Source organism: Centroberyx gerrardi, chromosome 3 (genome assembly GCF_048128805.1).
Source record: "Centroberyx gerrardi isolate f3 chromosome 3, fCenGer3.hap1.cur.20231027, whole genome shotgun sequence".
NCBI lineage: Eukaryota > Metazoa > Chordata > Actinopteri > Beryciformes > Berycidae > Centroberyx > Centroberyx gerrardi.
Genome location: NC_135999.1, coordinates 31,558,160 through 31,582,194, shown reverse-complemented (window position 1 = coordinate 31,582,194; position 24,035 = coordinate 31,558,160). Strand labels below are relative to the sequence as shown.

The 24,035-nt window shown below is 40.1% G+C and overlaps 1 protein-coding gene across 1 annotated transcript; it reads left to right on the top strand.

Moving 5' to 3' along the window:
- The first annotated feature begins 544 nt into the window (after nt 1-544).
- On the top strand, nt 545-13,467 carry vps37c (VPS37C subunit of ESCRT-I). Its single transcript, XM_071899037.2, has 5 exons — nt 545-1,009; nt 1,488-1,597; nt 4,857-5,028; nt 8,682-8,764; nt 9,881-13,467. Exons 2-5 carry the CDS (start codon nt 1,505-1,507, stop codon nt 10,622-10,624), a joined length of 1,092 nt encoding a protein of 363 aa, XP_071755138.2. The 5' UTR covers nt 545-1,009; nt 1,488-1,504; the 3' UTR covers nt 10,625-13,467.
- The last annotated feature ends 10,568 nt before the right edge of the window (nt 13,468-24,035 follow it).

Sequence of the window (24,035 nt, the reverse complement as noted above, 5' to 3'; positions counted from 1 at the left end):
CCAGATCCTTCATAATCAAATATAGACATGACTGTGGGATGTCTGCTGTATATGTGCAATGGGTTTTCTATTTTCAAGAGAAGCTTGCTTTGTCTCTATACAAAAACACGTTTTTAATCTTCAGTTTTTCAGTGTGGGGTTCCAATTTGTGAGGAAAACACTGATTTTCAGCTATTCCACCAGACTCGAATGACAGACATTTGCCATTGACACAAGTGTTGGAAGCAGACTGGCAGCAGTAGATGGAACATTACCGTCACGTAGGGGTTTCCCTTATATCAGCTGAGCGCAGGACCCCACCACTACCACTCAAAATAGGGGACACTGCGGGAAAAGCATTCCCACAATATGAATTCCTGTTAAATATATCAGCGAATTCTAATTAGTGTGAGCATTCAAAACGCTTATAACGACAAGTTAGAGGTTCATTACAGTTTACGATGCCATATGAAATATTTTAGTTTTGCCCAAACACCCCTCGCAATCCACGGAATGTGGGTCGTTCCTAAAATGGCGGCGGTTCCTGCCAGTGTGAAGTGAAACTTTCCTATTTTTAGCGAAAAAAAATCATTTTTTGAACATATTCTGTAGACTACAATCGCCTGCATATCAAAGTAAGCATTTTCGGAGCACTGCTACGTCTGACAACGACCGTCAGGACCGAGTGGCGTCGTTTTGTGCTCCGTTTTTGGTCGCCAAATCGCTGGGCTTCCCTCGAAGTTGACGGCAGCTAAGTGCCTGACATTGCGATCATACCGACTGTTGTTGTCATCACATCGACACAACACGGAACTACCAGGTGTGATATAAATCAGCCGACTAGCTAGCTATCTTGCCGGTCAAAGTACGTCGAGAACGGCTTGCCAGCTAATTTTCATTCAACCGGATTATATCGGGGCAGGTCAGGGCTCCTGTGGACGTGTCACGTCAGCTGTCACTGGAAATAAATAGGTGGTGTTGGATGCCACCACTAGTCAGTGTCAGGCTGAATTTGGTTTGCTAGCATCGTGTAAGTACCAGCTGACTTCTACCTGTTTTCTTGCTTCACTGTTATTAGAATTTGGCGTGACAACTTGTTCTGCTTTGTGGCCTAACGCTACATACAATGATCACTGACGAACAGTATGCATTCAAGATGCTAGCTAGCTATTAGCTATTCAGTTCTGTATTTACTATTCTCACGCCTAGTTAGTAATCAAATAGGCCCACATTTTTGTAATATGTTCCCTACATGGTTGTTATTTTTTAAAGGAAATAGCTATTTCCTTTAAAAAATAACCATGTAGGGAACATAGTTGTCATGGCTTGGTTGCTGTACTGTGTTGTCAACAATTGCCTGATAAGTTAATGACTAATAATTATCTACTCAAGGTCAGGTGACATTTTAATACAGTAGGTAGGTTTAGGCCTCCCAAGGTAGTCAATCCACTTTCCCTCTCCGAACATTGTTTTTAACTTTCATTTCCTGGTTCCTCCGTGATGGGCAGCCATCCTGGCAAATCAAATGGAGAAGCTCCAGGACCTGAGCCAATCAGAGCTGCAGGAGCTCCTGGACAACACAGAGAGGGTGGAGTCCATGGCTCTGGAATCTGATGAGGTAAAGTCTATGCATGAGTTTCCATTTTATGCCCCCTGAGCAGGCAAATGCTTTCCATTTCCAAAAGGGGAGGTTTTCACATCGTTCCCTGGCTTTTAGAGAGGCTTTGGTGTTAATGACCTCAGTTGAATGGCTTTGTGAGAAGTTAGGGATTTGAGAACTCTGTGAGTGACACATTTAGAAGCTGCAAAAATTAATACAAAGATTTGTTTGAGCCTCTCAGTCTAGGTGAAACGACATCACATGAAACCGCCCAAACTGTCACCAGGTGCAGCAATATCCTAATGGTTAGAGAAGCCAGCTAGTGACCTGAAGGGTGCTGGCGCTGATTTGAATCCCCAAACTGACTGGAAATATCTGGGTGGGGGGGAGTGAATGAGTAATGCTCTCCCTCTAACTCAACAACCATTGAGGTGCCCTGAAGCAACACACAGTGGCCAACAGTACAAAACTCTGATTGTACTGGGCAGCTTCCATGTTTAAGTGTGTGTGTGTAAAACCCGTCCTCTCCCCTCAACTACTCCCCATGGCCCTTTACTGTAAGAGAAGAATGGGTTCTCAGTCAAACTGCCTGCTAAAAAGAAGTCACCACACCCAGGAATCTCTATCAGCTTTAGCATTGTGGATCGGCTGCTAGGCCATTGTGAGGATACTGCCTTCCCAGGTTCCTTCAATGTAAACTGGGCAGTGTAAATTATGGCAGGCCTGTAGCTTAAAACAAGGTTAAAGGTGCTTGGTTGAGACCTAGCTGACAACGTGAGAAAATTAATTTCTAAACTATGGTTCCCCCAGTAAAAGGGTTTATTAAAAAAAGTCTAAAATTAGCTAGACTTACAAGGAATACCATAGTTGGTAACGCTTTACTTGAAGAGACGCTCATAAGACATTATGAAGCATCACAAGCACATTAGAAACACATTGTGAGTGCATGATATAATACACACGATATGCAAAATATTAGAGGGTTGAATACTTCATTGGGCAGCTGTGTACTTAACATAGCATTAAATTGAATGTAATTTTCTCCTGTTTGTCCAATTACTTTGTAAAAATTTGAATTAAAATCTGCTTGTAATGCATCGAGTAAAGCGTTTATTGCTTAAAAATTGAAAATTTGAATTTAAGTTTGGAATAGGGCGACTGTCTGAGGTATATAAGCCCTTTGTTATTCTATTTAATTTGGCATGCTGGCTTGATTTTGTTTTGTAAAGCATCCTCTCACATGATGCTGAAAGCAAACACTACATTTACATAGAGCTCATCTGTAACCTCATTGTTGACTAGTTGACTACTGTAGGCTGTGGAAGAAGAGTCTTTTTCTATGACAGTGAAATAATGCAGTACATTATGTGGTGTCGGTTTGCAACCTGCTTCAATCAAGGTACAACTGCAAATTATTTGGGCATGATCCAAGAAAGCAGTGTAGCTCTTGGGACCTAGTATACGATTTTCTAGCAACAAAGGAAAATTTGGAGCAATTCTGAAAAGAAAGTATATTCAAAATGTCTTACTATTACCTAAAGCTAAAGAATTAATAATAATACATTAGGAAATTGTTTTAGCCAACGAGACAATTTGGCCCAAGTGAGTGAAGGGACAGAATACTTTCACAAACTAGATTTTTCTGTTATTGGAATTTCATACTAATTTCTCTCCGCTTTGATTAGAAAAAGAGTATGAAAAATCTCAGATAAATGCATTTGGAACCAAAAATCAAGGGGATGAAGTGAATACTCTTTATAGTCACTATGTATAATAAAAATAACAGTAGAGAATAGCTGATTTCTGTAGCACAGCCACCCTGACAGCATTCCAGCGACCAACAGCGCTCCACAATGCTGAGCTTGAGAAACACCACATTAGCACTGGAGGGTAATGATGTGTACACAGGAGAGATTTGATTGGAAACAGGCAGCAGTAATATCCTCTTGGAAACCAGACTCTGGGCGACCCACAGCTCTAAAAATCACTCTGTTTATCTGTGTGTGTGTGTGTGCTCCATGTGTGACCTGTGTGACACATACAGTGTATCTGCGCGTCCTGAAAAAGTCTGTAAAGTCTGAAATGATTCTGTCTTAAATACAGTTATTATTATACTTAAGGCAAATGACAAAAGACGTGAATGGGACCCGCAGTGGTGTAGGTTTTATTGTCCTGTGTTGGATTCCCTTACTTGCACTTCCAGTTGGTCACAGTCACTTTGAAGTACATGCCTGTCTGCTACAGAATACAATACGACCAAACAGGTCTTGTTTACATGGCATCTGCTTTGCTAAACACAGTCGGGCATCGTGTCCCTAAACTATTCAGTTCCAAGTGTCTGTTTCTTATTATACCCAGTTAGTTTCAGAAGTTTCATTAGCCTGAAATAGGCTGCATTTGGACAGATTTTTGCTTGGTTATTGTGGCTGTTAAATTGGTCTTAGATTCAATTCAAGGTAGCATTTAAAAAGGTCTTAAAAAGTCTTACATTTGGCTTTCTAAAACCTGTAAATGCCTTGTTATAGAATACAATCGATATCTAACTGCTGAATTCGAGTAAGGGACAAACTCCCTCCCTCTCGCTTTCTTTCCTTGTCTCTTAATTCCTAGATCTAATGATGCTATCTATCTATCTATCTATCTATCTATCTATCTATCTATCTATCTATCTATCTGTCTATCTATCTATCTATCTGTCTATCTATCTATCTATCTATCTATCTATATATCTATCTATCTATCTGTCCTTTCTCCATCCTCCTCTTCATCATCTACCTCTGTCATCATCTCCAAGGGATGTGATTTTTAGTTGGCGTTTTTTATTTATTTATTTATTTGTTTTAACTGGGATTCCAGGTTTTCTCACATTAATTTCTAATGGGATATTACTGTGTGGTTCCTGCTCTGTTCGTGCTTCTTTGTGTTCCCTGTCACATCCGGCTTTTCTCCATGATTCATGAATTATTTCTTTTTTCCTATTATATTTATCGATTTCAAGAAGTACCTCACCATCATCCTCTCCCCATGGAATTATAACCTCTCTAATTGTTTTACAGAAAATAAAAATCCCTGCTGTCTCTCTGCACTCAGTTTTAACATGATTGTTCCATTGCCACACTCCTTATTTTTGGTTGCTTGTAATTTTTGGAGATCTAGGAATTGAAGCTTATTCTACTGTATTGACAGCGTCAGCAAAATGTCTAAAGTTTAAATGTAAAAATGTAAATCTGTGCATCCCTTTATCATCGTCGTAATGCCTCTCCCTCTCTCTCCCAAGATCCAGAACATCCAGCTGGAGAGAGAGATGGCGTTGGCGTCGAATCGCAGCCTGGCCGAGCAAAACCTGGACATGAAACCTCGCCTGGAGAGACAGAAGGAGACCCTGGTGGAGAGATACTCCCAACTAGAGAGCGTCAGAGACGCCTACAGGCAACACTTTGCCCTGAGAGGTAGGAGGGAGGGAGGGAGGGAGGGAGGGAGGGAAAAAACGATGGGATGGATGAACAAATGGAGTGAGGGATGGAGGGGTGGGGAGATTTCCAACCAGACACTCCTATATAAGCTATGTGTCCATGCGACTGTCAAGCAAATTTTGAGCAAACTTTTAAAAGTTCAAACAATAAAATGCGAATTAGGTGTGTGTCCATCATGTAGAGAATAAAGAGACTTCTTGAAGGTCAGAAAAATGGAAAGAGTCCTACATGCTGATTGATCAGTGTTAGGGAAATTGATATTATTCTTCAGTGTCAGCCAATGCCGGCCATATTTCATGCTTTCATCCGAAGACCAAAACAAAGACATGGATTTGGCAATATTCTAATGTACCAACTAATGGCCATGCAATCACGATGGAGACTCATACATGGAGCAACAGCAGTCACGGCATTTCTGGGAGGTCGGTGTTTCCATCGCTAGTTAGTGCATCATAAACTTTCTGCCTCAATTGGGCTTAAAATCTTTTGTGAGACTGAGGAAATTGTATTGTATTTTGCTGTTTCCATTCTGCATTTCTAATTGAAAACATCATCATTTGCATAGAAATACTAGTGTTACCCAGTAAAACCGTAGTGTTGAGTGGAGGGAAAAACAAACTGATCCGCTGCTTGCTAAGTCCCATCACAACAAATTTGTGGTCGCACAAATAACTTAGCAAGCATCTCAGTTGTATGGAAAGAGATTAGTACCAGCAGAGATTGTATTTGAATTGCACATATTTGAATTTGTCATGCTCATATTGAACCGTTGAATTTAAAAGCATGAATTTGTTGGATCAATAAATTCAACATGTGACAGTTCAACATTTACGCACAATTTGAAAATGAATGTGATTATTGTTAATTTTAATTGTTAACTATATGACAAATGTATGCAATTCAAATACAATGTGTGCTCTCTTTCCATACGGTGGCCATTGTTCTGTGATGTTCCTTGATGGGGTTTTTTTGTTCGCTCTGGTATTGTTGCTGTCTCCGATTTTTAGACACTAAATCTAGGATTGGTATCGAAGTGGAAGTTGTGGTATCGTGACAACAGTAATGCACGCAGCGCTGTCAGGATGGATGGATGAACAGATGAACGTGGTAGGAGTGACAGGGATGGGATGAGAGAGAAGGCCAAGATGATTCAGTTTGTTTGTAGAGGAGGAGAAACACAACAGGGAGAGAATGAACGACAGAAAGATGGAAGAGACAGATACAGGATGTAGAAAGCAATGATAATGACAGCGGATGGATAATAATGACATTACTCTGTGTGTGTGTGTGTGTGTGTGTGTACACATGAGTGAAAATTATAATTATCCCTGTAATCAAATAATGGCCAGTCGTCCACCTCTGATATGATGGATATGATGCAGTTTGATTGATTACATATTTATTGTAGAATTGATCAATACCACACTGGTTCTCTATGGGAACCAGTTTGCAGGAATATGTTTATTATTATTGTTATCCTAGGTTTCAATGTTGAGTTTTGGTGTCTCATGGTCTAAATCGGTGTTTCTCAACCACTGGGCCAATGTTTTCAAGTTGAAGCTCACTTTTTGCGTGTGTTTCAGCGGATGGACTGACTGTCACCAGGCTGCGCACCGGACTCATCCCTGACCACGTAGATACGCTCTTATTCTTAAATAAACCAGTAGATTGTCGTGCCATTGTTTCCGATACATAAACTGTGGCAGCGCCACAATATCGGTACGGCCGGCACATCATAAACAGTTAATCAATGTATAGAAATTGATTTAAATTGCTCTGTAATGCGTCTAATGTGCGCATCATGTCATGTCTGTCATTTGGCGATGCAGTAGCTCTGTACTCAACCTCTCCCGTTATGAAAACGTTCGTAAAAAAATGTAAAATTCCACGATTTCTCCGAACTCGCATGTGTTGTAACGGTAAAGAGTAACTTGATACTTTTCAATCTGACAATTCTAACGCTGCTCAACACTCAGAAAGTTAACATGAGTGCAGTGCAGAGACTTCATTGCATATTCAGCCAGTTGGTTCCGTTGGACACAATGTAAAGACAATTTAAAGTAATTAACCCTAAAGAAAGTACATTTTCAGCCTGTGGTAAACACTGACGTCCGTTGTCGGGGGTCCCGACTCTTTTGAATTATGCTTGGTTGAGTAACTTGTTGAGTAGGCCTAAAGACAGGTTACTTCCTTGTTTGCTGTGGCAATTATTGAATCATTAGTTATTTTTGTGTTAATAGGCCAGACTCCACTTTTGTATAATAAATCCCTTTTGACTGAGAATGCCCTGCTTTTATGGTTTTATGTTGGCTTCTGACACACTCATACAATTTTAAAGAACCTGTTTGTTTTTATTGTATTTATTTAATTCGAGGGCTCCCGCCTGTATAACAGGGAGTGGTGTTGTTGTAGTTCAGTAATACACTTAGAATAGATTATTATATTAGATTATTAGAATAGAATAGATTAGCCAAAATAATTTGGGATCTTTTTTTTTAATGGGCCCTGGCCCGTTACAAGTATGAATAGGTGGGCCTTGAAATAGAAAAGGTTGAGAACCCCTGGTCTAAATGTTGTTTCAGAGGCTTTTCCACCCTGACAAGAATAAAATTCAGGGGGAAACACTGAATACTTGTAGAATTTGGGATTTTATTTTGGCATGAAATAGTCAAATTTAAAGATACTGAATATTGGCTGTAGGCAGCTTCAATACAGAAATATCGGTTATCGGCCTTCAAAAACCCATATGAGTCAAACCCTTCATCACATCAACATCACATCACATGCAACATTGTAAGCCAGCGTCCCAAGGTATGATGTCACCTGGACCTGGTGTAGACAATGGCAGTGGGTTGCATGCTCCTTTGTCTCCATACTCTCCAGTCCCAGCTACTCAACACACAGGCATTATTGTCTTCTCAACAAGTCACCCAGAGCTATTTGGAGGTGTACCAAACCAGATTTTCCTGTGTTGTGTGTGTGTAACATCATGTTCTTCACTTCCAGAAGTTGTTAAAGTGGCATTCTTGTAGGATGAGCGCCTACAAATAAATTCATACCAGTGAGAAAATCTATAAATAATATCATATGAATAAATGAATAAAAAACACGTATACAACTTCAGACTCAAAGTAAGGATGGGCATTTAATTATGATCATTATCATATATCGAGGATGGATATTTATTCACTTTTGTTATATAGTACGCACTGCTAAAAAGTCCATCTTACTAAGTCATTTAGTGTCATCTTCAGTTATTCAAGCTTATTTTTCTCAAAACAAGTGAAAAACTATACAAATGGGGTAATAATTCCACTTATTTCCTATGCAGTCTCACTTGTTCTAGGGATTTTTTTTTTTTTAGAAATTCTTGTCAATATCTGGAAGCAAGGCAGATCCCTCTGCTAGTATCAAGAAAACACATGATTCAAAACACTCTTGAAACAAGTTGATTTGCTTTTGTCACTTGTTTTAAGAACAATAAGGTTTGCAGACTAAATGCTAGATGACGTGACTTGTTAAGATGGATGTTTTTTTGCAGCACGGAGCCTGGAGGGTTGGTGTGAGTGGGAGGTGTTCATTTGTGTTCACACCGATGCTCTCTTCTCTTCTGTCCACCTCCTCTGCAGATGGGATGGTGGGTCAGGTGTCTCCAGAGGCGTTGTTCTCCAGGCTACAGACAGAGGGCGGCAAAACAGAGGCAGAGTCGGAGGTCAGTACTTAACTGCCAAACGCACACACACACACAGTGGTATGTATGCTTATGTATGCAAAGGTTGGTGTTTGTAGTGTGGGCATCAGTGCTTTAACTGTTGTCACAATGTATGAATGAAAATGGGGCCCATTTGGTTTTGAGCACAAATTTTTATTAGTGTATTTACATTTTATGTCGTAGACTTCTAGCTGACGCTCTCCGCAGCATGTGTTTCAATTCCTGTACCATCAACATTACAAGTAAGGAGGTCAGAGCAACAGTGCCCAGATAATATTCTTGTGACCCTAGAGCAATCATGTAAGAGTGCTAGAAAAAGAAATGGCATAAGAGCAAAGGAGAGAGATAAAAGGGATTTTTTATAGTAGTTTTATAGTATTCAGAGTGATAAGACAAGGGGATATGATTGAGTGGGGAGGAGGAGACCTGAAGTACTTCTTGAAGACATGAGTTTCCAGCCTACGGCAGAAGATGGATGTCTGGAGGTATGGGGATGTAGGAATGGATCTTGATCTGCAGGTATGGGGGTGTAGAACTGGACTGTGGTCTGGAGGTATGGAGGTGTTCAACTGGACCATGGTCTGGAGGCATGGAGGTGTCGAACTGGACCATGGTCTGGAGGTGTAGAACTAGACCGTGGTCTGGAGGTGTAGAACTGGGCCATGGTATGGAGGTGCGGAACTGGACCGTGGTCTGGAAGTATGGAGGTGTAGAACTGGACTGTGGTCTGGAGGTGTAGAACTGGACTGTGGTCTGGAGGTATAGAACTGGACCGTGGTCTGGAGGTGTAGGACTGGACCATTGTCTGGAGGTATGGAGGTGTAGGACTGGACTGTGGTCTGGAGGTATAGAACTGGACCGTGGTCTGGAGGTGTAGGACTGGACCATTGTCTGGAGGTCTGGAGGTGTAGAACTGCACTATGGTCTGGAGGTATAGAACTGGACCGTGGTCTGGAGGTGTAGAACTGGACTGTGGTCTGGAGGTATGGGGGTGTAGGACTGGACTGTGGTGGAGGTGTAGGAGGGGAGTTGCAGTAGTTGTATTAATTCTAATAATTGCAGAAAATATCAGTGTTATTTCTCTGTTTGTGGGTTTGCATGTCTCTCTGTCTTTAGGCACTAGCTGATGAGTTCCTGGAGGGCTCCCTGCCTCTGGACTCCTTCCTTGAGCGCTTCCTCTCCCTGCGCTCCCTCGCTCACAAAAGACGAGTGCGAATAGAGAAACTCCAGGAGATCCTACGACAGAGGAGCGAGGGCGCCGACGCCTCCGGCATGACGTCGTCGGTGTGCGCCGGCCAGGACCCCGCCGCCGCACCGTCGCCGTGGAGTCAGCAGACGACGACGACGACGACGAATCATCAGCAGCCGCAGCCGAGCTCCAAACCTCCGAATCAGTCCGCCACCTACCAAAACGCCTCCCAGCCCGCCTCCTCGTCCGCAGGGGGCTCCTCCGGCCTTCCCTACGCCCCCTACCCCGTCTCTCCTCCCAACCCCGCCCCCTCCGCCGCGGCAGCAGGCCCCGGCCCGGCCAACCCCCCATCCCAGTTCCCTCCTTACCCCAGCACCGGCTCCCCTTTCAGCCCGGCGGCGGGCTACTCCGGCCCCAGGCCCGCTTTCGGGCCTCCGGCTGCGACCGCCTGCCCTTACCCAGCCCAGCCCTCCTTCCCCACCCCGCACCCGGGCTCAGCGTTCGGGCAGTACACCCCCAGCCACCCCCAGAGCGGCCCGGCGCCCTACCCGGCCACCTACACCTACGGCGGCTACAGCTATCCGAGCGGGCCCTCGTACCCCAACTCCCAGTCGCCAACGGGGAGGCCCATCTACAGACCAGGATATGGAGTTCCACAGCCATATTCCTGAAAGCACTACTGCTCCTAAAATCTTCTTAATCCCTCTCTTCTCTTCGTCTGTCTCGCCCCCTTTCTCTCCTCCCTCGTTCACTCGTCTCGAATCTCCATCGAACCCCTTCCTCCTCCTACTCGTCTTTTTACCTTCTGCCCCACCACCCTCCTTCCTTTCTTCCTCCCCCACTCCCACTTTGTCTGATTCAAGAGGGTCTCTTGCTTTACTTATCTCTTCGTTGCACTATTTCTCTCTATCTCTCAATATCAGTCTCTGTTGATCTCTGTCATCGTTCTCCCCCCTCTCTCTCTCTCTCACTCTCTTCATTGCCCTTTCCCTCACCCCCCTTTCCTTTACCCCTCTTTCCCGCTCTCTCCTTACCGCTGTCCCAACTACCCACACTAGTCTCAGGTTGTTGCGTTGTGTTTGAGTGTTAAAACACTCCTCCCTGTATTTGACCCTTCACACATTCACTCCTCTCCCTCTCTCCATCACTCCCTACTTCCCTCCCTTCCATCTCTAGTGTGTGTGTGATGCTATTTGGCAATCAGAAAGTCCTAACACACAAGTGCACTCCCCCTTATGACAAGTAGTCAGTCAGATTTAAAAAAAAAAAAAAAAAAAAAAAAAAGTATATATCCTTTTCACTCTACAGCACTGTCCAGTACCTGTCCTGGCCAGAATCTGTCTGATTCACATTGTTATTCATGAGCACAGGCACTGTCAGTCTCCTATACCACTGCTGTCTTGACAAAACCCCATAATACCAACATTTGGCATGTATTTTTTTTTTTTTCCCTTAATTGAAGGTTTACAGTTTCCTTTACGTCCTGAGCAAGTTTTCTAAATTTGAAAAGTCATGGGTAGCTCTCATAATATGATAAAAAATATGTCTGTTTTTGTCAGTTCTTGCAAAGTTCACTGTTTGGAGATGCAAGGTTTTCATGGATGTCATCAGCAAACAAATACTGGTGGATTTTCAGCTGTGGCTGCTTGGTTTATCTGCTCTGCCAGACACATAACTGTTCCAAAAATAAAATGGTAAATGTGGCCAGTGAATTTTAGAATGCATAATCCACTATGGAGGCTGGGTAAAAAAAAATGACACCACCTGTAAGTCACCATTTATTTTCTACAACCAAAGAAAAGTGTGACAATAATGACAGTGGTTGCTTCGATTTCTTTTGTTTTGTTGGTGCAGGAAAAAAAAAGTTGGCTGTAACTGAACTTCTGGGCAACGTCACTTGTCAGCAATCGTGCTAGCCTCACTATATGTCCTGTCCATTGCTGTCACACATTGGCATTACAGTTTGCTATCACGTAGCTCAAATCGGCTGTTCGACAAAAGCACAGCAGTGTGGTTGCTAGCAGTGTGAACAGTTTTCAGTCCTAGGCCAGCACAGCTTGGTTCAGTTCCACAGTTTTGTACAGCAGAGTGAACAAACTACTGTACTGTATTCAGCACTGACTCACATGGGGGTAAATGGCTCTCGTCAGCCCACGCGTCACCCTTGCACTGGCGCAACACAGCTATTGCACAGTAAAACCAATCGAGAGCTCTACTGAGCTGCCCCAGCAACAGTTTGGGGAAATGACCCGACTCCACAGTTTCATGGCCTCCATGTGCTTTCCACCGTGGGCTCCTAAGTCAGTTTTACATAGGTGGTTCATGTTGTGACTTTAGCAAAGTGCAATGGTTTTGCTTTCCCCTTATAAGAAAATATTTAAGGACAGTAATTTGGTGTAGTGGTTCAAACTCGGTCACAGTCATTTATGATTCTCATTCAGGACAAAGAGTTCAGATAATATGCATATGTAATCATAGGAATATATAACAAGAATTCTCTTGTGAGGTATTTCTTTTGATAGACTGACATCAAAACCCAAAGCTTGGGTTCTAGGTCTATTTCAGAAATGTTATTTCCTCATTCTGGGACCCAGGTCAGTCTAAACCTAGTGCTACTCTTTCCATGTGGGTGGCCACCAGAGGAAATGCCATGACCCACTAATTTGTCCTGGCTATAGTTAATGAAACCATAGTCTAAAGTATTGTTTTCTCTACCGTTGGATAGTCAGGGTGGGCCACAACTCTTCGGGTGCAATATTACTATTTCTTAGGGTGCGATCACAGACTTTGTTTTCTTTGGTCTGAACCATGTTGGTAAAGTGTACTTTGTTGCATCTTTGTATTTGGTTTGGTTAGGTTCACACTGCCCAATGACAAGTGAAGTAGGACTTGTAAACAAAAGTCACACGGACTCAGAAGCAGCTCCTTTATTGGACAGAGTTTTGGTAACCTGTCATCCCGAGTCAAAACAAATCTGATTCCAGTCCCTGTAACTTAAACTATGCATGATGGACTTGTCTGCACTCTTTTCTGTATTTTCCCTTCTCTGCTGTTCATACCAGTTAAGAAAACATGAAGAAATAGCTGAATATGAGCATCAGTCCAGACTTCATTTTGTTATGCTAGACTTTCTAAGCATGAGGAACTGCTAGCTATCAGATGTCAACATCCGTCTCCTTATACCCATAAACCCTTGTGTTTTAGGGTTGTTTCCTGTTGATGGTTTGGATTACGTTCTGACTCCTAACAAACCGCACCTCAGTTCTCTTGTTAGAGGACTGAGATTTGTATTTTCAGGCATCTTGATGGGGTTATTTGGTGTCACCCGAGTTTAAATTGCATTGTCCTCACTGCTCAAACAAACCAAACTAAAAGAGGAAACACTCCTCTACGCACCCATAGAGGAGTTGCCGCTTTGAACCTGCCTAAAACAATTTCAGAAGGATTGGTTTCTGTGGAGAGCTGTAGTGTCACATTGTCCTTATTTTATTTAACCAGATAGTCCTATTCACATTTTTTTTTAAAAAGTCTAAATGCTGTCGCAAAGGCATTCTCAGCCTTGCCAAGTAGATTTTCTGAGGAAACCTAAGTCTGGAGAATGCACTGAGAGATGAAGACCTTGAAATGGAGATTGACCAGTGGAGAATGAGAGAGATAGGAGTGCTGTAGTCACATAGTAACATCCTGACTTGAGACAATGATACCCGTTGGAGTCTCTGTCTATTTTTCAAAGACCGATTTGAATCAAAACGGAACCAAGCATTGGTTTTGCTTCTTGTTTTTTTTTTCCTTGGCTTCTTTGTTTTCTCCCCACCAACACTCCTCTGTCCTGCCTCTCTCTGACTCTACCTTTCCCCTAAACCCCATCACTTCCTCTCTTATTTCCTCAAACTCTGCCTCCCCCTCTTCCTCCGTCACTCTTTCTCTCTCTCCACATTTGCTCGTTGAACATGAACTGATGCTTGACAATGATTACCAGATGAAAATAGTTTTATTTCTATAAGTTCACACTATCATTGAGAATACATGTGGCTTGTATAGTTGAAGAGTGAAAATATAAAGGTTGGCGATCAGTTTGTGTCAATCGAATCAATTCAAACAATGTGATTGAAATTGCAGCGTAGATAATTGATCGAGGACCATTCATTCTCAATTATTGAATGTTTTGGTAGAGGATACCATCTCTTTAAAATGATATTACACTTTGGTAATACATTTTCATTTTATTCTGCACATACAGTATGTCTATAGAAGTTCTTAAATGGTCAACCAGCTAAATTGGCCACTCTGGGGTCCTGTAGTAGTCAGCACTGTTTTCATTTTGAAACCATAGTATAAAGATCACATTTCTATAGGGATGGGACGATATGTTTCTCTCTCGATACGATTCGATACGCGATATGGGGTTCACAATTCAATACAATCACGATATGATGTAATAAATAAAAATTCAGTGACAACAAAGTCAGACTGTGCAGAATTATGTTTATTTCTGAGACAAATTTTTTTTTAGCAATGGTAATGGCTTGCAAGAATTTAAACAACAATTTAAAAATGGCATTACAAAGTGCAAATATAATTTGGATGGAGAGCTTGTGAAACTGTGATGGTCAAGCGTCTCATTTGTGATTACTACAGCAGAATATAATGGAGCTAATATCACCATTCATTTTTCTGACCCACGATACGTATTGTCACATTTTTGTATCGCGATATATTCAATTTCGATATATTGTCCCATCCCTACATTTCCAACATTTACAAAGAAAATTGGAGTCAGATACTATTATTTGATTCTGTGTCCCAGTTCATATTTTTCAAGAAGCAATTTTGCCTGTTTGCAGTTATAGATATTGAGAGCTGGGGAAATAAGCCTGAATGTTGTTGCTGACGGAATCTCCAGGGTAGCTAATGTTGGAGGCCGACTGTTAAAGTGCCCCACCAAAGTGAAATATCACTGTAAACGGTTACCTTGACATTTTGAATTTCATCAATCATGTTATATTTCTTTGCCACTTTGTATATTTTACCCTCAGCTACTTTAAAATGGTTTGCTAGTATTGTTGGCAATTCTCATTGAATGCTAGTAAAGCTAACAAGCAGTTTATCAGTTAACTGAAGCGCCTATGTCCAAACACTTTTCTCTGCATTGTGGCAAAAAAACAAAGTGTGACAAAGTGTCATGGTATCCGTTTAATCAGTAAGACCTGATATGTCTTGAAATGATTGAATTGAATCTAAATTGATCACGGCCTCAAAAATACTGTACTACTATTAACGGCGATTTTTATTTTTTTCAAACAAGGGAATCATAGAAAGTAACTCAGACTGAGGTTACTTCCTTTCTGTTTCATTGAAGAAAAATATATTCTGCATCAAAATCAAATAATTTGAAAACTAATTTTGAATGAATGCTCAATCTTCAGTCATTCAATTGCAGTTACAAAATTGCAGTGAGATGAAAGGGAAGGATTTAAATGAAGTACGTGCTGTAGCCATTAGGGTTGTGTGGTTGGAGGGAAGGGAAGTTTTACACAAGTTTTAATGAGGAGTGAATTCCACAATACAATTATATGTCATAAAATCTTGCGCTCAAAATTTTAATTTTGAATTATTTGTTTCTTAATTATGATTTTTTATTTGTCTTTTTAAATATACCTATTTAATAATACATTTGGTACCTACTGAATTGGTTGAAGTGAGTTAGAATTGACTCTAGTTAAATCCTGCATTATTGCTAAGACACCTACCTGTAACAACTGGTTTATTACTCAGTAGCCCTGCAGCGGAGCGTCTCTGCAGTATGTGCTAACTCTATGCAGACCAGCGGCCGATCAGTGATCTCATGACAGCTCATGCTCTGCTCTAACTGTTACTGTGACTTCCTGAAATCCAAGCAGGCCAGCGTTGTTGCAATTTCAGTTCTCTTTGCTGGTTTGGTTAAAGTGGTAATTCTCGAATTCCTCTTTTCTTTTTTTAAACTTTGTCTCCATCTTTGGTGCTAAGCGCTCATTGCCGTGGTGTTTTTGCACTGCACTTCCCAGAGATCACCTGTCAGTCAAACGGTGCAGCCAGTACTGTGACGTCTTTTTCCAGTTTAGTTCCAATTTAACACCAGAGGATTTTTCCCAGGAAAGAGCTACCAGACACCGGCTGTTTAGAACAGCAAATGTAGCTAATATATTTGTTTATTGGAAAATGTTGTGGATTACTACTTTAAGCAGCGAGAAAACACACCAGATGCTCCAAACTGCTGGCCTGGTCTGGTTTTCCCTAAAATGTTATAGCATTAAAGGCTGTGATACATGGGCAACATTTTGATGCAATTTTGATGGGCAGTATTGCCCTCAGATTGGATGGGAATTTGTAAATGGGATAAAATCAGTGTGTATAACAAATTGTTTGGGGGAAAACAAAACATATTGCTTGGAAATTTTGGCCATCTCCTTTGCCTCAAATTTTTGCTTGTGTATAATGGCTTTAATGGTTCATTCAAACATTTGCTTAAAAAAATGCTGCTGCTTGTGCAAGTCAGAAAAAAATCTCCATCTCTGAAAACTCAAAACCAAAGTAAACTACTATATTGTAAAGGTGCAATGCTGTCAAGAACCAACAAGAAAACACAAGATGGTTCCATTTACAATACATCCACTGCAAAATGCACTGCACTGAAGTAACAGAGTTGTTCTTTAACCACACTAGTCAACGATGCAAATTTGCGAACACGCAGTAAGGTCACTTTTGGTTCAAGTGAAGCGTCTTTGCACTAAGAACATCTTTGTTCCATTGGTTTTCTTCATTAACAAGTATCCACCTTTTTTCAACTAGTCCTTATGTAAATGGTGTGTATTTTCTGTTTGCCCTTTCAGTGAACATTTATCAGGACTTGATTCAGACTCAGAGGACTATATGTGCATGAAACCTTAAAGGCCGAGGATGGAAAAAGAGTCATAAGGGAAACCAGAATTGTCAGAATGATCGGTTAACATCCCTTTGCTGCCCTTCATGCCCTCGATCAATGGTTACGGTGCTGAGATAGTTTGCTTTACTATTGCATTAACTGCATATCGATTCATTATGGGAACCTTGCCTTCTGTCCCCCAAACACACACACACACACACACACACACACACACACACATACAACAGTGCTGCTAGCAGGGCTGGTTTCAATTCCCCCTCAGTCAATCCAACAAGGGGATTTTTCTTCAAATTAAAATATTTAAATACTTTTTGAGCATGAGGAGCTTGTCATATCCCAAAAATGCAGATGAATACTCTGTCATTTAGCAAATTGCTGTTTCTATTTACATATTGAATTGAGAGTGAATTGAACTTCACCCTGGTTGCAAGCCATTGAGGACTTGACTTTCCCTATCGCAGAAACGGGAAGTCAAGACGGTAATATTAGTAGTATTACAGTGTTTTAGAAGAAGCACAAGGGAGATGTTCTAATATAGTATCTAGCATTAATATTATCCAGAGGGAAATAACATAAAGATGGATTTATCTGTTCTTCTGATGGTGATGAATTATATGATGATAATGATGACTGTAGATTGTTAAAGAGCCTTTTTTTCTTTCTTTTTTTTGTTTTTGGGTTGTGAATAATTAAACACTGAAGTTGATCTAAATGGTGATCTTCCGAGTCTTCATTTACAAAGAGAGAAGCTCATTCATTTCGCAGCATGGATAGTATTCAGAATATGCATATGTATTTTGAATTTATTATGTTGTTTATATGCATTTACTGTGTCAGTGCATAAGATTTGCATAAGAAGAGTTTTTTTTTATATCAATATATGATGTGCTGAATTAGAAAAGCTAAATAGAAATAGGAAAATTCTGTGAAATTTCCTCAAAATCTAAAAAAAAAAAAAGGTATGCTCGCTTGAAGCTATTTTTTTTTTTTTTGTCAAATAATTTATGCTATAAGTAGCGAAGGAAACACATTATGTCAAATTAATAGTGATGTAGATTTGGTTGTTTTGCCCATGTATGAGTCTCCATCATGGTTGTGTGATTAGTTGGTGCATTCAAATATTACAGTTCATCTTCAGATGAAAGCATGAAATATGAGCAACATTAGTTGACACTAAGAACAACTGTCCAGCACTAATCAATCCTTGAAAGGCTGTTTCCATTTTTCTGAAGGTGTTTTTACCTGATTCATTCATTTCAACCCAGCTGATGGAAACTCATCTACTTTACATTTTATTTTTTGAAACTTTTCAAAAGTTTGCATAGAAACTAACTTGACCATTGGATGGAAACATAGCTATAGAATCTGACGCAACTATCCTTTATACTATTAAACTAGGTTGAGTTAGGGTCATGACACCCTACAAATTCTACAACGTAGCATTGCCAAACCAATGATACTGATCAGACCTACCTACACTACAGTTATCCTGTACTGACACTGCACCCACACTTAGCCCACAGCATCTCACACAATATTTTCCAACCTCAGTGTGAAGCACGGTATTGCAGATAAAAGATAAAGGTTTATTAGCATGCAAGTCATTTTGCAAGCTTTATGATTAGGTGCGTCTTATATGCCACATTCATGTAAAAGAAGGGTCAGAGCTCAGGGTCAGCGAAGTGTCCCAATTCAGATTTTTCCCTCACATGTGACACAGATGTGATGTTTTCTAATCAGTGTAAACAGTGAAAAGCTGCACGGAGTCGTAGTCTTTCAATTCCCATCTGGACCACATAGGGATATGTGGTACAAAATCAGATCCTGAGGAATGAAACCTTGCATTTGAATACTCAAGTCAGAAGTACATTTTACGTCATTCACCTGAGACAACTGCCATAATGTTAGCACCTTAGCATGGAGGACAACGGGACACAACAATGGAAAGAAAGCAAAGAAGTCGACTTGATTTGGGGAGACGCCTCAATTGAGTCAAAACTCAAAGGCACATAGTGTAACCAAAATGTGTTGAATCAATTGGCAGAAGTGTAGGTGCAAAGACCAATGTGACATCTTTTGTCGATGTTACTCTGCATTTCTGTTTCACAAGTCAGTTCAGATTAGTAACAGACATGACTTGCATCCTACAACAGATATGAACAGTCATCCAAAAAAAATCAGATAGGAGCTGCAATTTGGAAATGAACATGAAATCCTGCAGTGTGAATGAAGCCTTTCACAGAGATGGACACCTTGGCTGTTAAAGAGATCTAACCTGGGATCTCAAGCTCACAATATTTACCACTTCATGGCTGCTAACCTACTGTTCTACATTTTATTCAGCCTAACATACATTGTGGGGACTTGGAGAGGCTTTGGCAACATGCTAATACAGCCAGTAGCTTTGGAGGAGGATTCCTCTGGGATAATTTTAATCTTTCTGCGACGCACCATCTCCCTCTGTGGAGGTGCATTTCCTGTGATTTGCTTGATCGCACAACTGTATTACTCTACGCTATTACTCATCTCTTCTCTTCGTTCACACCATCCTCTCTTACTTTTGTTTTCTGTCATCTGATGGAGCTGCTGCAGCCTACCTCTGGGTCACAGCCGGTCGCTGAAAAAACACCGCAGTGCCTCATCACATGGCATGCAAAGAGTCTGAGATCCTCTGAAGTTAGATCCTAGCGTAACCGTAGGCAGGAGGTGTTTCGAGCGGGGCAGAGTATGAGCTTCTGCTTAACAAAATGAACAAATTCAATGAAGAATCACAAGATCAATACATGTGCTACATCTTCTAAAAGAGAAAAAAATTGCAGAAAGGTACAAGAAGAGCACCTGAAAAAACCATAGATGTGCCTTATTGCCAATAGACCACATTTATTGATCATTGTTGATTGTGGCTCGTTCATTTTCCTTCGCAAAGATGCTCGCCCTCGATTTCTACATTTCATGCTATTTTAATGCTCGTTTTCCACATATTTGGATTCTTCCAATGCCAATAAATTGACTCTGCTGACAGTAGTTTTTAAAGGAACATGACAACTTACTGGCCTACCAGCACCCTTGTTGAACCTCTTACTGTAGATTGCATTTTATGATCATATTCTACTATGCTAGGTGTTTCATGTCATTGAATCGTCTGCCACACTTGACTGTCATATTTGCTTCATTGGAGGGTTTTAGTTTAGACTGTAGGAGAAATATGACTTCATAAACCATAAACAATTTATAAATTATTTGCACTTACTTTCTATTTACTGTTTAAAAACATTTATCTTCTTAACAAGAATTTATTAGTTGTTAGTTACCACTAAAATCTATGATATTCATTTGTGTAAGGTTTGTAGATGTCATTTAAAGGACAGTTGACGTATTGATGCATAGAAATGTGATATTTTTCTTTTATAACAGATTGTTAATAGCAATTTTTATTTGATTTTATTAAGATTTAATTAATTCCACTAAGCTATCAACATCTCAAAATTGACACCTCACTTTAAGGTTGACAAATTTTCCATTCTGAGCACAATATCAGCGGTGAGACAGAAAGTATTCTCATATTACTGATCAAAAGAATATTTTTCAGTTAACACTTATAGACATATTAGCTGTTTCAAGTCCGTTACCGTGTGACGCAGAGTCGAAGATTACTTTTTTTGAGGGGAAATTCAGATTTCACTGCACACCCCATCACTTTTCCAAATCATGTAAATTCAAATCTGCCGTGATGCTCTTGAATCTTGAGACGAAAGAGCGAACCGGACGGTGTTTCGTCAATTTGAATATTTACTCCTCATGACAAAACAATGGAGATAAATGGCTCACAAAGCGTAGAGGAGGAGGTGAAAGTCTACGGGGTTTTTTACATGTCTACGGCCCCGTAAACCAGAGGTGGCAGATGACAGAAAACGAGAATGAGGGAGGTGAAGGGGTAGAAGAGATGAGTCAGGGTACAGCAGGGCAAATGAGAAGAAATTTACCTCCGCAGAGGGAGACTAGTAACTGAAACCAGGAGATGATGAACAGAGTACAAGTATGTTGTTACATACCTTCTGGCAGCCATATTGGAGGTCCCCCAGTGGCTGCTTGTGTTTTAAATGTTCAGCTTGGCCGTATCTTCTCTCACAGAACTGAATAGACATGGTTCATTTCTGTGCCGGTTTTGACTCATTTCATCACTGATACATCTGGTTGATTTAGTGTTTAGGTAATGTCAGCTTGTTAGCTAGCTAACCATAGTATCTGGTCAGCTAACTGTCACTGTCTTGTTGTAAATCACATCTGATTTGCACACTGTAACGTATCTAGTAAATGAGCCTGCTGGCTAGTTAGCTAGCTAACAGCTTGTTGGTTAACTGAGCTGACTCTTCCAAAGCTACAACTCAGTGTTTTGGAGTAGAGTCAGACAAGACAGTTTACTGTGTCACTGTAACCTACATTTGCAAACTAATCGACCTTATCACACTAATCATTTTCACTTAGAACATTACTGAATGGAGACACCACAACAAGCTTTTCAGCTACCTCTCTTTTTCTAGCCTGGTTGTTGTATATAAGACATTAGCAGCTAACAGCTAATTCTTCAGTAAACATCCATGATGACGCCAGACGTGCTTGATAGGAGATGCAAAGCCTCTGTTGGTGCAGAGATGTACTGAAAACTAATAGTAGTAGTAGCCTAAATACTGATGCTCTTGGCACAGGACAACAGGACTTTACATACAATGGGAGCATGCTTCAACACAAAATGTACAGTGCCTTGCAAAAATATACTGTGCCATTTTGTTATGTAAAAAAAATGGAGCTGTTTTTTTTTATTGTACAACTTTTTGAAGACACAACAAATATTTTTGTGCATTATGTTATGCTAAATTGATTTCAGATTCAGAGTGCATTTCTTTAGGATTTTTTTGTGTGAGATCTCACTGGGAAGTTTTTTTTTGTTTGAAAATATCAGAATTTTTTTTTTAAATATATATTTAAAAATAACAAAAATAGATAGTGATTAAAAATACACAAACAACTAAACAAACAAACAAATAAATAAATAAATAAATAAATAAATAAATAAAATAATTGTTGGTCATTTGTAATAGGTGGTGTAGTTATTGATGACATTCACGTCCAGTATCTGAATAAAAAAGAAACAAAACACCTTCCTACATCCAACGTGTCATTACAGAAGATGCACTTTCCGCAAATTTCTCTTTGAATGCAGTTTGATGTTTACTTATTTTTCAGATTAAAAAATATTAAAACACATCTTACCTCAAAAGAGATAAACAAAGGAAAAAAGTAAGATGACAAAAATCTCAACTGAATTGAATAACAGAACAAATTACCACAACTCAAAATAAAAAAAAATGCATAGTAATAAAAATAAATTAAAAAACCATCTAGTTCACCCACTGGCTTCCATAGTGAAGTAATGCATGACCAAGCTTGACTGTATTTTATAAAAATGGAACAAATCAATATCGATGGTACAAGGTCATATGTAAAGAACCCAACCTCTACCAAAAAAAGTAGTTATTAACATTTAAAAATTTGGAAGAAACTATATGTGGTGCCAGGTGGGGACTTTCCTTTTCGGCATTTATGAGTTCAGCCTTGTGGATCTCCTTAAAATGGAGAGAAATCAAGACGGGAAAGACTGAAGTCCAGACATATTTTTAGATATACTTATTCCAGCATCATCAATTTAAGCGACTTATGTTACAATTACAGTTGAGTTGTGTGTGTGTGGGGGTGGGGGGGTGGAGGTGTGTGTGTGTGTGTGTGTGTGTGTGTGTGTTTGTGTGTGTGTGGGGGGGGTACTTTATAACCTTAAGGCAGAACAGATGGGCAATTATGCAGAGAACTGGGACCATAATGCTTTGCATTATACCATATATACTGTAAAACCAACAATACAAAACCATTTATGTTAACCGCATTGTTTTGATTTTACCGATTTCTATTCCTGTTGCCTCTTTCCATCACCACAAAAGGTTACATCATCACCTTCAGACCCCACAATCTAAGTCAAAAAGAACTAAATAGTCCTTTGAATCATTGCATTTGGTCATTATTATAGAATAACCACTTTTTACATTTATTCACTCATCCAGGGATCCAGACTCACTAACAGACCAGTGCTCTTGTCATGTTGGGCCCTTAGGAAATGACCCATTTTGGGTCTCGGTTTATAGTTTGAGAAACACTGTTATACCGAAACCTTAACCTTTAACCCTGACAAGTGGCATTAGAGCTTCCCCAACACTCTGATAAAAGTAGACGTATAACATTGCTTTTTACTGCTGTCTTTTGACTTAATACACTAATGTTGGGTTTTTAGAGTAAATGTCTGTTGCTGTTTTACTTGAATCCATATGCATTTTAAATTGTCTATGTCCTCTGCGTGTGTGCATGTGCATGTATGTATGATTTTTGCGTATGATGAAATATATGTTCTTATTTTACTTCATTATATTGCTTTTACTTTGGCTTTGTGTTGCTTTTTGTATAAAATGTGCTATACAACAAAAATTTGATTAGATTTGATAAAAAAAAAAAAACAATACAGGTTCTATATTGCAAAAATTACATTCTTTATGTGTAAATAAGTAAATAATTGTTTTTGGGCTATTTCGAGCAGCTTAATGTGGCCCCTTATAACATTTTTGGACCCAGCAAAGGAAATGTATATTTACCTGTCGTTCTGTATAATACAGTGTGGATTCATATGCGAAGTGGGATTTTTAAATAGCTGGTTATTTCAAAACAAAACAATATTTTCACATGTATATTTTGATGACGCATGTACCCCTGATTTACATTTTCTTTTCAGACTGCTGGGTTTTTTCCATCGGTGTCCATTGCACTCCTATTCTAAACCCGTCAAGTGTTTTTACTACCATGACTCACAAACCTATTGAAAAAGTTCCTTTATTTTACTCTAAAGTCACATAATCGTTTCTCTTCACCTCTTCCTCCTACCTCTTCCTCCTTCCTCCCTTCTCATCGTCTCTCTTTTTTTCTCTTCCCCCTCCCCTTTTTTTTTTTTTTTTCTCGCTTGCTTTGAAGGGAGGAAATCTGCACTTTTGCACAAGCAGCACCAGTAGGCCGGGGATGAAGTGATTCACTGTATGGAGAGAGAGAGAGAGAGACAGAAAAGG

What these genes read in the sequence shown, in the direction of transcription:
- vps37c (XM_071899037.2), top strand. Translation starts at nt 1,505, where the DNA reads ATGGAGAAGCTCCAGGACCTGAGCCAATCAGAGCTGCAGGAGCTCCTG. An exon ending in TGGCTCTGGAATCTGATGAG is followed by an intron (nt 1,598 to 4,856) that starts GTAAAGTCTATG and finishes CTCTCTCCCAAG; the next exon opens with ATCCAGAACATCCAGCTGGA. An exon ending in AAACAGAGGCAGAGTCGGAG is followed by an intron (nt 8,765 to 9,880) that starts GTCAGTACTTAA and finishes CTCTGTCTTTAG; the next exon opens with GCACTAGCTGATGAGTTCCT.